The following is a 15,561-nucleotide window of genomic DNA, read 5'->3' on the forward strand; positions in this document are numbered from 1 at the left end:
CCCCCCCCCCCCCCGCCCCAGATCCCGTGGCATCTCTCAGGCTGGTAGTAAAGAAAGTTATGAATTAGAAGACATTTTATTCTTTAAAAAGGGAAACAAAAAATGCGCTCAGGAAGTCAGGAATTGATTTAGGAAAAAAGTGTGTGAAGGGATAGATGGCAGTTCAAGACATCGAAAGCTGTCTGGGCACCAAAGGCTTTAATCAAGCTCATATTTTATTTTTAAATATTAAAGTGTAATTTTCTATCACTGTTAAATGTTAATAGCCATTCAGTTTCTCTGGTACTTCTATTTAGAAGTTACTTGTAACCGAGAAACAACTGTAAACGCTATTTTTCGTATTTATATGTAGCTTAAGTTCACTGGTCACTTTCTAAGTCTCTGCCATCGTTTAAACTACTCTTTTCAGGGTACCTGCCTTTGACATAGAATTCAACTTGAAGAGGTTTTTTCGCCCCTCCCTTTATGTGGGTAATATCCATCAGTGATTCGTTGGGGAAGTTAGTGTGTTGTCTAGGCGTGAGAATGGCTTTTGGGAGGAGCTCTGATATATTCAAGAGTAATCATTTAAAAATGCACGTGTTTCAATGCTTCACATGCTTAGAACGCTCAGAACATTTCACATACCCTGGAATAGAGACCAAAATACTGCTGCCACTCTTCTCCATTTCATTTTGGGCCACTTTTGTCCTGGCTCTCTAAGCTCAAGCCACATTGATTTTATTTTTGTTCTAAGAAAGCTTCTTTACTATCTCGTGGTCTTTGGGGGTTTCCTCGACCTCTAATGCACCATTCTCTTCTTTACCCAAATCCAATACATTCCTCAAATACCACTTTAGGAAACCCAGTCTATCTCTGTTACACCCTCCTAGTACTCTCTTTTCCTTAGCAGCAGTTAATCATCAATTGTAATGTTTGTCGCTTAGATGATTTAATTGTTTCTTCTAGTATGTACATTTCATGAAGGCTGGGCTAGTGCATCTTATTTATGTCTTAATTACCAGAGTCTGGCCTAGTACCTGGCACAATGAAAGAATGAATGAGTTGGAGAACACCGGAAGGAACTTGTTTGAATGGAAAAGGTTAACTAGGAAAGAGTGCCTTTCCTTTTGAGAAGGAAATGGAAAAAGTTTTTAACAAAAGCCAGTTAATGATATCTTTTTTTTTTTTTTAATTTATCACATAGGGTAAATATGTTGACCACACAGACGTGAACGAGATTTTGGGTTCTTCAGTTGAGCTACTTGACTTAATGATTTAATGATAATCTAAGTGTTGTAGGGTTGTACTTGGATAAATCTTTGCTTGAAAGGGAACGGGAGAAACTATCTTTTGAATTGTAAATTTATCTGCAATTGTTCTCTTTTCCTTCACTGAAGGTGAGAGTAAGTTGGTTCCTCTGTTTGTTCTCTAGATTTGTAGATTTGTAGTTCTTTTGAAACCTTTTGGTACACTGCAGGCAGGCTAAAGTTGACATTCTTCCCAACGTGGTTCATTTGTTTCTCAAGTCAATTTTGTGTTGCTTTCTTTTCTTTTCTTTTTTTAAAAGTTGTACTTATTTGAGAGAGAGTGTGCCTGCACCAGCAGTGGGGAGGGACAGAGGAGAGGGAGAAGCGGGCTCCCCACTGAGCAAGGAGCCCCCAAGGGGCTCGATCCCGGGACACTGGCAGACGCTTAACGGACTGAGCCACCCAGGTGCCCCTTGTGTTGCTTTCTTAAGGCAAATTAGGTACTGTCACACCGCACATTACAAAAACCAATGCACAGATTGGAATCTCAAGAAATAATTGTCCAGTCTGTATGTTGTATTTTAAAATAGCTCTCTAGTCAGCTTTATGTCACCTTGAGTAAATGTTTCCATTGCCACTTACTGGCTATGTGACTTTGAACAGGCTTCATAGTGTTTCGAGTCTTTTGCATTTTTTAAAATGCAAATATTAAATGAGATACGTGGTGTACCTGCCCTGCTGCCCAGCACAGTAAATCTTACTGGCTTAGTAAACACTAGTTCCTGCTTCCTTTATTGCTGGACCTTTTGAGAGACTAGTCTTATGATCACTATTTTTACTTCCTCAACTCATTTTGCAACCCAGTCCAATCTTTGTCCTTCTTCCTGAAATAAATTATACAAGTAAAGTAAATTGTAGCTATTAATGTCCCCAAATTGTGAAATATCCTAGGTCCCACCCTCCTTTTTTATTTTCTTATCTTTTAAAAATTTTTGTCTTTTATTTTCCATGATAATGATCAGATTACTTCTTGAATCTTTTAACTGGATTTCTGACGTTGCTTGCTCCCAGTTCTCTATCTCTCCTAGGCCTTGCTTTTTCACTGTTCTTTAAGTGTCTTGTAATATGGGGAAAATTACTTAACCTGTAATATGGGATAATATATAGGTTGTTGTGAGGATTGAATGAGCGATAGTCAGTACTAGGGAAATGTTAGCTTTATTATTTCCTAGGTTATTTCTTGATTTATGGTCTCTGCCTGGGAGATTTCCTTCCTGTGCCTTGGCCTTAGCTGCTGCCACTGATGAATCCAAATCTTTGTCTGTAGTCCAGACTTGTACGTTCACCTGTCTGCTTTTTCATCATCGTTTGGCTGCCCCGCAGGCACATCATACTGAACTTAGCTACTCCTTTTTCCACCTGTAGTTACGTAGCTTAATGGCACACCCATAACCTTAGTCAGCTGAGTTAGAAAACTCTGGATCTGTTATTTCCGGATGCCTTCTGGATATAGCCACCTAGATATGCTAGATGCCTGAGCCTAATGCTTTTAAATTTATCTCCCTTATCTCTAATTTGTTCATGAAATCATTTGTTCATTTATTAATCACGTGCCGTTTGAGCCTTATTTCAGGCCCTTATCTTTTTTGTTTGTGTGCTAATTGTCCTTGCCAGTCTCTCATCCTCCACATGTTGCCTCAGTTATCTTACTAAAAGACAAATGTCAAGTCACCCTCTTGTTTATTTTTTATGTATTTTTTTTAAAGATTTTTTTTTAAAGTAATCTCAACACACAACGTGGAGCTCGAACTCACAACCCCAAGATTAATAGTTGCTGCACCAGCTGAGCCAGCCAGGCGCTCCCACCTTCTTGTTTAAAAACCTCTGTAGCATGGGGCGCCTGGGTAGCGCAGTCATTAGGCGTCTGCCTTCGGCTCAGGGCATGATCCCCACGTTCTGGGATCGAGTCCCACATCGGGCTCCTCTGCTGGGAGCCTGCTTCTTCCTCTCCCACTCCCCCTGCTTGTGTTCCCTCCCTCGCTGGCTGTCTATGTCTGTCAAATAAATAAATAAATAAATAAATAAATCTTTAAAAAAAAAAAAACAAAACACCTCTGTAGCGCCTTGTGTGTGTGTGTGTGTTAAATTTGCAAACTCCTTCTAATCAGCCCTGAGGGTCCTTGGCCTTTTGTTCATGCCCTTCATTGTACCCCGTGTTCCTTATTCCTTCTCTTCCTTGAAGATTTAACCTAGATTTTACTTTCTTCAGGAAACCTTCCCTAATTGCCCCTACGTTCTGTTGGCGCCAGGCCTGTATTTCTTTAATACTCTGTACATCTCAGTTACCGTTCTGTAATACTGCTAGGTGTTATAATTATGTTTTTATGTCTTTTGCTCACTAGATTTTCTACTCTTTGAGGACACAGGCTGTTATGTAGTCATTTTTGTATCCCAGGGCTTGGTACTGTAGTAGACCTCAATAAAATATTTGAAATAGTGAATCCATCACCAAGGTCTGTACTTAAGTTTTTTGTAGAGTGCTCTCTTCTTCCCATCCTGTTTTGATACCTAGAAACTTAGGTTTGTTCTTTGAGCTCTGGCTCTGATATCACCTCCTTCCTGAGGACTGGTTTGACTTCCCTGAATGGTTTATTATACCTTCTCTTGACACGGGGTGTGTGTGTGCGTGTGTCTGCACATGTGCATGTGAACAGTGTAATGGGGTAGACCTCTGTATTATTGCAACACATTTATCTAATAGCATTGTGGAAAGAGGTGCTTAATCTACATGAATTTTCAGATATTGGCATATACCTTTTAAGTGTCAGAACTTAAGAAAGTTTTTTAATGCAGTACATTCTTATCTGGGGGATACTCCAGACAGAGGCAAGACCTGTGGGTAGGAATGAGCTTGGCTCGTCCAAGAAACCAGCAGAAGGCCAAAGCGACTAGAGCAGATCAAGTGAGAGAGTTGTGGGAAGTGGAGGGTGCTGGGGGAGGGGCAGGGATGTGAGTGACAGATGATGGAAGAGTTGCTAGACAGTGGTGAGGACTTAGAACAAAACCCAGTGTTTGGAGGGTTTTGATCAGGGCAGTGACTTGCTCTGACTTATCTTAGAAGGATTAGTCTGGGTGCTGTGTTAACAAATAGAGCAGAAGGGAGAGAATGAAGACAGACCAGTTAGGAGGCTACTACAGTGAGAGGGGGCTTTTGGTGTGGCTTCAACTCTTTGATGGTGGTGGATGTGGTGAGAAGACATCACAATTGGGGATTTATTTTGAAGGCAGAGTAAAATGGACTTGCTTTTGGATTGGATGAGGGGAAGGAAAGAATTAAGGATAACTCCTAGGTTTTTTTTCTAAAATCTGGGCAGAGTGACTGCTAGTCCCATTAACTGAGATGGGGAAGACTGCGAGAATGGAATTGGAGGGAACATCAGTAGTTCAGTTGCTGGGAATCAGAATTATGGACATGGTACAGTTGTTGGTTAACAGTAAGTTCTAGGGAAAGGTATGACTGGAACATAAGAACAGCTTGTCGGAGACAGGAAGTCAAGGTGCTGGGAGGCCAGGGTATTGGATGGATCTTTGTACATGGATGTTGAAGTTAGAGAAGTGTAGAAAAGTCATTGGTAGGGAGAGAGGGGGGTAGTGAGTGATGTTCAGAGGTACCCTCATAATCTTATGATTCACGTGATCTGAGGATTTGATCAAAATTGAGGCAAGCTATTTTTTTTTTTTTGATTTATTTACTCCAAAGAGAGAGAGAGAGGAAGGGGGGTGGGAGAGAGAGAGGGGGAGAGAGATAGCAAATGTGAGAGCACGGGGTGGAGGGGCAGGGTGAGGGAGAGAAAATCCCAAGTAATTTCTGCGCTGAGTGAGGAGCCCGATGAAGGACTTGATTTCACGACCCTGAGATCATAACCTAAGCTGAAATCAAGAGTCAGATGCCTAACCAGCTGTGCCGCTCAGGTGCCTGGGCGAACCATTTTAGGTAATTTGTCCTTCCTAACATCTATATGTATGACAATAATAAAATTTGTTAATATTTTCTTGGAAGCCACATGGTGTTTGAGCTGCATTTGAGAAAGTATATAAATATGGCCCTTTATTTACCCTCATCATAAAAGCAAACAGTAGAATTTGAGCGATGATATGGCTTAATGTTTGACTGCCATTTAGCATACAGGAGGGAGATACGCAGGTGTCAGATTACTTGGTTAATTTTGCCGACTTGGTTGTTAATAAGGATGGCACTTCAGTGTATATTGTCTTCTTCTGTTATAGCTCGGTGCAGTAGTATTTATCTTTATGTTCTAGGTGAGGAAACAGAGAGGTTGGAGGATTTACCGAGGACACGGTGCTATGACGAGCAGGGGTGTGAACTACCTCTTAGTGTTGGGATACCAAATTCTGTGCCTTTTGAAATTCTCACTTCCTGCAAAGTAGAAGGTATTGAGGCCAAAGAAGTTAGTATTCATTTCTAAAATAAGTAGATTTAAACTACGGTGGTGTAATTGTGCAGACTCAGTACATGTGTTTAGCTTTTGAAGGAAGGCTGGCTTCTCTAGACTGGGTTGTTGACTCCTGGTCTCATCACCAAAAACTCTCTTGATATTTTCATTATTCTGTAGGGTACTTAGGCTTAAATTTATTTTTTTTTGGCCTGTTGAACAGCATTTATTTGTCAAATTTGGGGGCGCGTGGGTGGCTCAGTCGTTAAGTGCCTGCCCTCGGCTCAGGGCGTGATCCCGGCGTCCCAGATCGAGCCCCGCATCAGGCTCCTCTGCTGGGAGCCTGCTTCTTCCTCTCCACTCCCCCTGCTTGTGTTCCGTCTCTCACTGGCTGTCTCTGTCTCTCTCTCAAATGAATAAATAAAATCTTAAAAAAAAAAAAAAATTTGTCAAATTTGTTTTATGAAGTATTTTTTTTAAAGATTTTATTTGAGTGAGAGCACGAGCAGAGGGAGGAGCAGAGGGAGAGGGAGAAGCAGACTTCCCGCTGAGCAGGAAGCCTGATGTGGGGCTCATCCCAGGACCCTGGGATCATGACCTGAGCCAAAGGCAAATGCTTAACAGACTGAGCCACCCAGGTGCCCCTTTTATTAAGTATTTTTTTCACCTTTTTTAAAGTAGGCTCCACAGCTAGCGTGAAGCCCCAGGTGGGGCCTGAACTCAAGACTTGGAGATCAAGACCTGAGCTGAGAGGAAGAGTTGGACACTCAACTGACTGAGCCACCCAGGTACCCCATTAATTAGTGCTTTTAATCAGTGTGGGATAATCAACATGATATAGTATTAGCCAAAAGCAAAGTGATATTGTTTTAGTCAGCCTTACAACTTGCTTTATGTGATAAAATGTATAATTGTGTATTTCAATTATTAAAATATTTGAAGTTTTTGCATACCCTTAGAAGTCTAGGGGAACCCTCCCCACCCCGATTAAGAACAGCTGTCATAGAGCTTGATGAGTAGGATATAGAAAGCTGTTCACAGCCAAGATGATGCTCGATCTCATCCTCTCAGCATGTTTTCCTCCTGATTCTCTTTATGAGGAGCATGTATCCTGTTGGAAGAACTGGTTGTATTAGCCGATAGCTCTGTACTGCTGGATACCTGTCATGCTTCAGATACTCCCGTACTAGGTTTGAGGGTTTCAAAGAGGAAATGCCATATCGTCCCTGTCTTGGAGAAAGAAGTGTATGCTTAGTGTAAGAGGCAGACGGTGTCGCTGTCTGAGGGGAGTGGTGTGATAGGATGCACAGAGTGCAGTGGGACCACAGAGGAGGGGTGACATGAAAGATGGTGCTCAAAGAAACCTCAGCACGGGAGGTCATTGGAGGTCATCTGGTGATTACAGGCTAGGCTGTAGAATCCCGGGGTCTGATTTTGGATCTCAGTTCTGCTGTTGGAGAATTATATGATTTGGGCAAGTTAAATTCCCTCTAAACTATATTTCTCTCACCTGTAAAATGAGGCTAATACCTGCCCTCTAAGGTTGTAAAGATTGAAAACGTAAAGGACCTGGCAGTACGATGTCTGGTAGGTACATAATAGGGGCTCATTAAATCAAAGCTGTTGTTAATACTGCTGTTGTTCCTACTGCTGCTGCTGTGACCCTTTGGTCGGTAGGTGGGGTTAGCTAGATAAAGGGCAGAGGAGAAACAGCTTTCTAGAGACAGGAAAAGAGTATATGGGGAGACATGGTGACCAAAGACAGTATTTGGGGAATAAAATTACATATCTGCCTTACAGATTATATTGAGATTAAAATACATGTGAAGCACATAAATGTGCAAAAGTACAGTCCCCTTCACGTCCCTGTTTAGATGCAAAAAAAAGAATAGTCCTTATTATTTATTTTTAGAAGAATTTGTTTATTTGTTTGACAGAGAGAGCGCGCGTGTGCAAGCAGGGAGAGCGGCAGGCAGAGGAAGAGGGAGAAGCAGGCTCCCCATTGAGCAGAGAGCCCAACTCTGGGCTCAGTCCCAGGACCCTGGGATCATGACCTGAGCCAAAGGCAGAGGCTTACCCTCCTGAGCCACCCAGGCGCCCCTGTCCTTATTTTTTAATTTCACGTTACCCCCTCTATAATTCCTTCCTTTTTGAAACATCTTGGTTCTTTCTTACATCTTTGTATCTCCATTGTTTTCTTCCCTGATTTCTTCTCTGCTTCTTGATATCTTACTTGGAGGGTCTCCTACAGAGTTTAGTTGTCTGTGTCACTTCTCTCATCTTTTCTGTTGGAGAGTAAGATGCTCTTCTGGCTTCCTCTAGCACTGTTACAAAAAGCACTTTTAATTTCATCAGTTGCCCTGACCTCTTTCCTAGGTTCCTCTGAATTGGATCTTACTGGTCTCCTAAAATTTTGACCTGATGTGTTCATCTCACTGTTCCATAATTCTGTTTCATTTGTTTAATTTCTGAAAAAATGAGAAGGGAAATGATCTAGATGAGTCAGATGTTTACATTGCTAAGGAGTGATACTTGAAACAGTCAAACTCAACATGTACTACATTTCATACTGGAAAGGACATTTTAACGTTTAGAAAGCCCATGATTTTAGAATTTAAAAATATGTAGCTTTAAAAATAATGTAGGGAGTACTTCATTATTTTTCTTTTTGCTTCGGACTAATGAAAACATAGTAAAACACTGTTTGGAGTCAACCTTGTACTGTGTTGATAGCAATCTGCCTAAAATTTGACTGTGATCATATTTTCAGTGCTTGGTATGGCTCACCACTGCCTAACTGAAAAAAAAAAAATCCTCCTTTCTTAGGCCTTTACAGTTTAACTCTAGCTCTCCTTTCTGGTCTTTTCCCCTATCACATTTCTCTGTTACCAACTTAAAAAAAATGCGGAAAGTGAATGGTATTTGTGGTTTGGATCTGACCCAGGTTCAAATCTGGCCCTGTGTGGTCTTTGGCAAGTTACTGTCAAGAGAAGAAAAGCAGCCCTTGGCACCCCAGAGTTGTACTGGTACTATCAGCTGCCTTTGATGCTGTTGTGAGCTAGCCTGACACTTAACATCTGGGTCTTCGTGGTGTTCTTATGTTGAACACAAACACTTTCACTGAGTATCAGCATCAGACAAGGCTACTCTGTGACCGTGATGGATCACGTCAAAAACAAGAACATGCCATAATCATGTCTTGACCCAGACAAAACACGAACATTCTCCAAGTCACAAAATATCCAACACCCCTCTCTCCAGGCTATAATGTGAATGATTATTGCTGTTCTACTGGTTACAGCTTTAGCCTCCGTATAGAGATTTGTTGATATACCCAGTCATAGAATTGTTCCCACTTTCTGGCAGTACCCAACGAGAGTGAACCCCTGCTTCTTTGGACTCTTCTAAAATATCACCTAGCCAATTCCCAAATCCTAAGTAAGTCATTTTTGATATTCTGAGATTCCCCATAATTTCCCTTGGCATGTGTTCCTAATATATTCAGCTTGGTCAGCTATAGGTGTGTTCCTGGTGTGGGGGAAGAGGGCGTTGACAGTAACTAGTTTGAGCCTTACTTTTTTTTTTTTATATGTGAACTGCGATTAATAACCTCTTTATTGCAGAGTTACGAAGATTAAATGAGAAAATGTAAAGCACCCAGTGGAGTCCTTGAACTTTTAGCTACTCAACAAAGCTTGTTTTCTGTCTTCTAGGAGTCTGATTAGTCATGATCCCCAGACAGGGCTTGGAAGGACCTTGTTTTAACCCTTTCTCATCCATGGAGTGCTCTGTTCTCATCCTTCAGGACTCAGTTCAAATACCTTCTTTTCTGTGAAACCTTTGCATTTCTCCATGAGCTCTTTTGTCTCTGAACTTCAGGTATTGTTTTTACCATTGATTCGGCTCTTAGTTCTATTCTACTTTGTGGCATCTTTGTACTTACCTTCTGTTATCTGATTTTTTAAAAAAAGATTTATTTATTTGAGAGAGAAAGAGTGTGTCAAGCAGACTCCCTGCTGAGCGTGAAGCCTGATCTGGGGCTCAGTCTCACTACTCCGATTCGTGACCTGAGCCAAAACCAAGAGCTGGACGCTCAACCAGCTGCAGCAGCCAGGCGCTCCCTATTACGCCTTGTTCAACTACGTTGTTCTTTAAGGATGGGGGCTTTGTTAAATAAGGAACTTTGAAACCAATTATTTTATAAGGACTAGTTTATTTGAATTTGTTATAGTATGTCGTACTCAGAAAATGCTTAAGCATGATGAAAGTAAAACAAAAGGAAGAGAATATGTCGTTGTTCACCTCCCCTAAATATAGTGATACTGTGACATTTGCCTAAGTCAGATACTTCAAAGTAAAGGGGAGCAAAATATGCCACCCCAAAATGTGCCACTTCGACATATTGATTATTTTGAGTCAAAATTACTTAACATCCAGTGCAAGGAGGACCCTCTGAGCTTTCTTTGTCTTCCTGAAATAGGAAGTAAATCTCCCATGTGGAGCGTACCCTCCCTGTACCAGGAGCGTAGAAGACCTCCCTGTCAGCAGACATGAGGAATTTAGGGCTGAGAAGGCTGTTCAACGAACCTTGTTACTTCTTCAGTGATTTACTACCCCAAGTCCAAATCCCTTTGTCTTAGCAGTTCTTCACACATTTATTGTTTCTTTGAAAAGATGTAGCATTGCCTGCTTTGGTCCCATATTTTTATGGTCTCCCCTACATATGAAATTAAATGTTTTTCTCCTGTTAATTTGTTTTAGGTCGATATGATTATCAGACCAGCCCAGAAACCAGAAGAGAAGAAAGGGAAAGTTTTCTTCTCCAACAAAAGCTTTTTATGTCTTCCTTCCTAGATAATACAATGGTGGGTGAAGAGAAGACATCTCTAAGAAAACGGCTGTCAAAGTCCAGGGAAAATTCTGAGGAAAAGGAAGACCAGAGAAGCCCTTCAAAGGAGTCCCTAGAGACACCTAGTAATGGTGAGGCTTTTAGTTTTTTTTTGTTTTTTTTCTTTCAGCTGTTAAGTTTTATTAACCTTTCTCAGTAAATACGTAGTATGTGAAGTAATTTTTATAGCGAAGATTGCAGAGGGCACGCTTCACTACTGTTGACTCGGGGACCTTGCTGGCAGGGGATGACTTCTTATCTGCTGCCTTGATATCTCCAAGGACCGCTGTTTGTGTCATGTCCTGCACAGCAAACTGGCCTACACGTGGGTACTCCGAGAAGGTCTCCACACACATGGCCTTGCTGGGGGCTATCTGCACAGTGGCCGCCTCACCAGGCCTTAGGGCTTTGAGTTGTCCTCCAGCCTCTCAGCCAAGTGCTGGTCAGTGTTTTCCCTGTGTTCAGGAGATGTGAGCCGTGTGGCAGTCCAGCACTGGGGATCTGTAGCCAGCCTGGATCTGCCTGGGGTGGGGACCATCACCTGTGCCACATCGTGGCCAGCCTCCACGGAGCAGTCGTTCCTGCTGTCTCCGGCCACTTATTGGACACATGCTTCATGTTGAAGCCCACGTTGTCACCAGGCAGGGCCTCTGACAGGCCAACCTATTGTGGGGCATCTCCACAGACTTGAGTTCGGGTGACATTGGTGGGGACAAAGGTGACCACCATTCCAGGTTTCACAGGCACAGTGCCAGTGCCTCCGATCTTGTACACATCGTGTAGAGGCAGCCTTAGGGGCTTTGTTGAGTGGGTGGGAGGGTAGAGTCCAGAGACTTCCAGCAGAGTCACCCCAGTGACCTTTCATTTGTCCTCTTGACTGTCCAGCCAGGGTACATTGTTGCTGTGCCAGCTGGAGATGGGCACAAAGGCCACGGCGGCCAGGTCGTAGCCGATCTTCTTGAGGCAGGTGCTCACTTCCTAGTGATCTGGAAATGCATGGCGCTGGAGATAGGCTCGGCAATGTCCCTGTCGTTGACGGCCACCGTGAGCTGCCAGCTGCTTCAGGCCCAGTGTGTAGGCCCCAGTGCGTGTTCGCAGGTCTGGCTCTTTGGAGATGCCTGCTTCGAACTTGAGCGTGCTGCCACCATGACGAGCACGGCAGTGTTGGCCTCGGGTGTCCAGTGGTCACATTCTTGATGAAGTCCCCGGAGCCTGGAGCATTGATGATGCTGATGTCATGGTGGCTAGTCTGACTTCCATAGGGAGGTGGGAGTGATGATGCCACACTCCACCCCCGCCTTCAGCTTGTCCAGCACCTGGACATATTTGAGGAGCGCTTGCTCATCACTGCTGCCTCCTCCTCGACTGTGTCCGTGGTTCTTTTATCAGTGCTCACATGCTTGTAGATGAGCGCGATGCCTGGCGGGGGTGGACTTGCCCGAGTCCACGTGGCTAAGGATGAGGACATTGATAGTGTCTTTGCCCACGGCGATAGGTTCGTTAGTCACTGCTCTAAAGAAAAGGAAGCAAACTCGATTCAGAGATCAGCAAGAGCTACAGCAGCTGGGAGAGACTTGTAATTTTTGGCAGTGAGTGAATAAGAGCAAATTCAGTGCTTTTGGTCAGGGACTGACATCTCTTGAGCTCTCTTAATTATAAGGGGGTATGCAGGTAGTGTGAAGGCACAGGGGTGAAAGATAAATTGATAAAGAGAATGGAAAGGAACATTTTGATTTAAGTGCCGATCACAGCCGCATTGTATTGGTGACACTGGTGTGTAAATCGCTGCGCATGGCAGAGGTGAGCTTTAGTGATGTAAGTGGAATTTGCAGTGTCTACTTTAGGATTTATATTACATAGAGTTTCCTGTATCTGGTAACAAACAGATTAGAAAATAAGCCCTTTCTTGTTGATGAATTCAATGAACATTTTTTGGGGGTATGTACTGTGTTTTAGACACCATCCAGTTATTTATTCCTTCAGTCACCTAACCTATCAGTAATTACTGGTGCCCTGCTAGGCGCTGGGCCTACCGCGGTGACCAGTACCTGTGTGTTTGCCTTCATCGAGTTCCAGTTAAGTGAATGAGAATCCCTCCCTCAGGTGATATAATTAGATTATTAAAATAAGTGCTACTAATTACTCCTGGTAGATGTAATGAGCATAGTGAGACTAATTAGCAGGGTACCTAACTTAGTTTAGTACAGGGCTGTACATCTTGGGGGAGGGAGAGATTAAGGAGTTTTGCTAGTTCTCCTATCCAAGTTTGCTTAACACACAAATACAAAGAGTAGGACACAGTGCTTGTTGTTAAGGTCAAGGCTTAATGCTTTTTTTTTTTTTTTTTTTTTTTTAAAGATTTTATTTATTTATCCAACAGAGATAGAGACAGCCAGCGAGAGAGGGAACACAAGCAGGGGGAGTGGGAGAGGAAGAAGCAGGCTCATAGCAGAAGAGCCTGATGTGGGGCTCGATCCCAGATCGCCAGGATCACGCCCTGAGCCGAAGGCAGACGCCCAACCGCTGTGCCACCCAGGCGCCCCAAGGCTTAATGCTTAAGATTGATAGACCTGTGAGCACAACTCCAGCTGATGTCATCTGTTGCATCAGCCTATTTATTTTTCCAATGACATTTGTATAGGTCTGATTTCAAGAAGGATTTGAAATTTGAGCCTTGTTTGGTTAACAAATAGGGATGGACCTTTCTGAGACAGGTTGTTTTTGGCTTCGTGAGACTTCTTTCATAAACAGTCTTTTGCTTTTCCTACTTAAATCTAATTGTAAATTCAGCTGGATCCCACCTGGAATATAAATGTTGCTGCTTATGTTTGCATGATGAAGTTTATTGATTGTTAGGCTCTTCATTTGCTATTTATGAAATACTTATTTTGTGTATTGTTAGTTTTAATATGATATAAAATGTGAAATTTGTACACAAGGATGAGTCAGCATTGAGTAGAAACCTTCCCCTTCTGTGATTGATTCTAGGACTGGGTAATAATCCATGTTGTCTGTCTTAGAGACAGAAAAATCACTTCTTTATTGAAACTTTCTGTCACCAGATGCGATTTTCTCTTTTTGTTCCAATTTGTAAAAAGCTTTTTTTTTTGGAAGATTTTATTTATTTCTTTGACAGAGGGAGAGATAGCCAGCAAGAGAGGGAACACAAGCAGGGGGAGTGGGAGAAGGAGAAGCAGGCTCCCAGTGGAGGAAGCTGATGTGGGGCTCGATCCCAGAATGCTGGAATCACGCCCTGAGCCGAAGGCAGACGCTCAACGATTGAGCCACCCAGGCGCCCCAATTTGTAAAAAGCTTTAAAATTACTCTTAATTTCTGCATATTTTTAGTACTGCTTATTGTCTTAGTTAATTTAAGTTTTAGACATTCCAAGTTCTTCTAATGCAGATATTAAAAATTGAATTGCTTAGCTTGAAATGAAAGGCATGACCTCCTTGGTTGTAATGCTGATCTGAAAATAGAATGTGTTTCTCCACTTGCTTTAACATTTGTTCACTTTGGGGAAGAAGCGGATGGGTAAAATGGGGCCTTGAGAGCAAGCCCTGCCAGTCAGTGTGGCCCACTAACCACGACTAGGGTCATCTGCACCACCTGGGAACCTGTTAGAAATGCCTCACCTCACCTTTACTGAATAAGGTTTTACTTTAATAAGCTTTGCAGGTTATCTGTAGGTTCATATACGAGGCATAGTTCTTAAAGGGCCGGTTCTCAGGTGGTGTGTGCTTTGGAAGCCTCCAGAAGAATGGAACTATTAGGATATAGATAGATACATAGAAAGATTTATTATGAGGTATTGGCCCAGGTGGAGGCTGAGAAGTCAGTCCCATGGTCTTCGTCTATAGGCGGGAGTCCCAGGGAAGCCAGTATGTAATTCCAACCCAAATCGAAAGCCTTCAGAGGCCTGACAAACCAGAGGCTAATGGCGCAAGTCTCCCTCTGAGGCCTGAGAACCGGGGAAGAAGGCGGATGTCCCAGTTTAATCCAGAGCACACATTTGCCCTTCCTCTGCCCTTCGTCCTACTCAGGCCCTCCAGCACTGGGGAGGGCGATCTTCTTTACTTAGTCTGGTTCAAATGCTTATCTCTTCTGGAAACGCCCTTATACCTAGAAACTATATTCTGTCAGCTCTCTGGGCATTCCTTAGCCCAGTCAAGTTGACACGTAAAATTAATCTGTAGAATGAAAAGAAATCATTCAAAACAAAAACAGCTTATTAGAGCCCACTGTAGATGTACTCAATCAGAATCTCAGGATAAGGGTCCCAGGAATGTTAAGTTTGACAGTTTGCTGGATAATACTGACTTGAGACCCACTGTTATCAAGAGCTCACACTTAACTGTCTTGCGATACATCATTTTGACATTGCTCTAAGGATTTATTCATTACACTCTACTTGGCGTAATTCTTGAAATCTTATTCTGTGGTTCAGAATTCTAGTAAGCTATGGATGTGATGAGTTTATGTCCTAATTTGCTCAGTTTAGTCTCATAGGTTTCCTGTGTCCAGCCTAATTCTTTATGGTGGCCCCTTGCATTCTCAGAGGTGGACCAGTTTATTTGATAAAGTGTCACCCAACTTTTGGGTTATTGAGTTAATAGTGGCCATTACTGTGATTTCATGGTATTGACATTTTCACAAAATTATCTTTAGTTTATCCAGTGCCTATTAGGTGAAATTACGATTAATTAGCTTTGTTGTATTTTGTAGCATTTGTTTGAAATACTTGTTTGAAATACCAGTTCTGAAGATAACAACTTTTTGTCTAAATTGGAAAAAATGTTATCATTACGCGATTTTAAAAGTAATGCCTGCTTATCTAAAAAAAGTTGTTATTGTGCCGTTATGTACCTGCAGTTAAAGTGTTCAGTTAGTTCAAAATATACAGAAAAGAGTAAATAAGAAAGCAGAAGTGACTCAAATTCTGTCATGGAAAAATGAGTATGTGTTGTCCAGACATTTCATTTCCATAAAT

At 42.4% G+C, this 15,561-nt stretch overlaps 1 protein-coding gene across 8 annotated transcripts in view; it reads left to right on the forward strand.

Moving 5' to 3' along the window:
• The window catches only part of SOAT1 (sterol O-acyltransferase 1), a 73,147-nt gene that overhangs the window by 496 nt on the left and 57,090 nt on the right, over positions 1-15,561 (forward strand). For 2 of the 8 annotated variants that reach the window (XM_040636262.1, XM_040636260.1), the window contains exons 2-3: positions 6,362-6,471; positions 10,445-10,663. In XM_040636262.1, coding sequence (XP_040492196.1) covers positions 10,522-10,663 — 142 coding nt within the window. In that variant the 5' untranslated portion in view covers positions 6,362-6,471; positions 10,445-10,521. Of the gene's footprint in view, positions 1-6,361; positions 6,472-9,396; positions 9,563-10,444; positions 10,664-15,561 lie in introns of all 8 variants that reach the window. The other 6 variants (XM_040636265.1, XM_040636266.1, XM_040636263.1 and 3 more) reach the window with 6 other exon arrangements.

This window comes from Ursus maritimus, unplaced genomic scaffold (genome assembly GCF_017311325.1).
Source record: "Ursus maritimus isolate PB19 unplaced genomic scaffold, ASM1731132v1 scaffold_2, whole genome shotgun sequence".
NCBI classification, from domain to species: domain Eukaryota; kingdom Metazoa; phylum Chordata; class Mammalia; order Carnivora; family Ursidae; genus Ursus; species Ursus maritimus.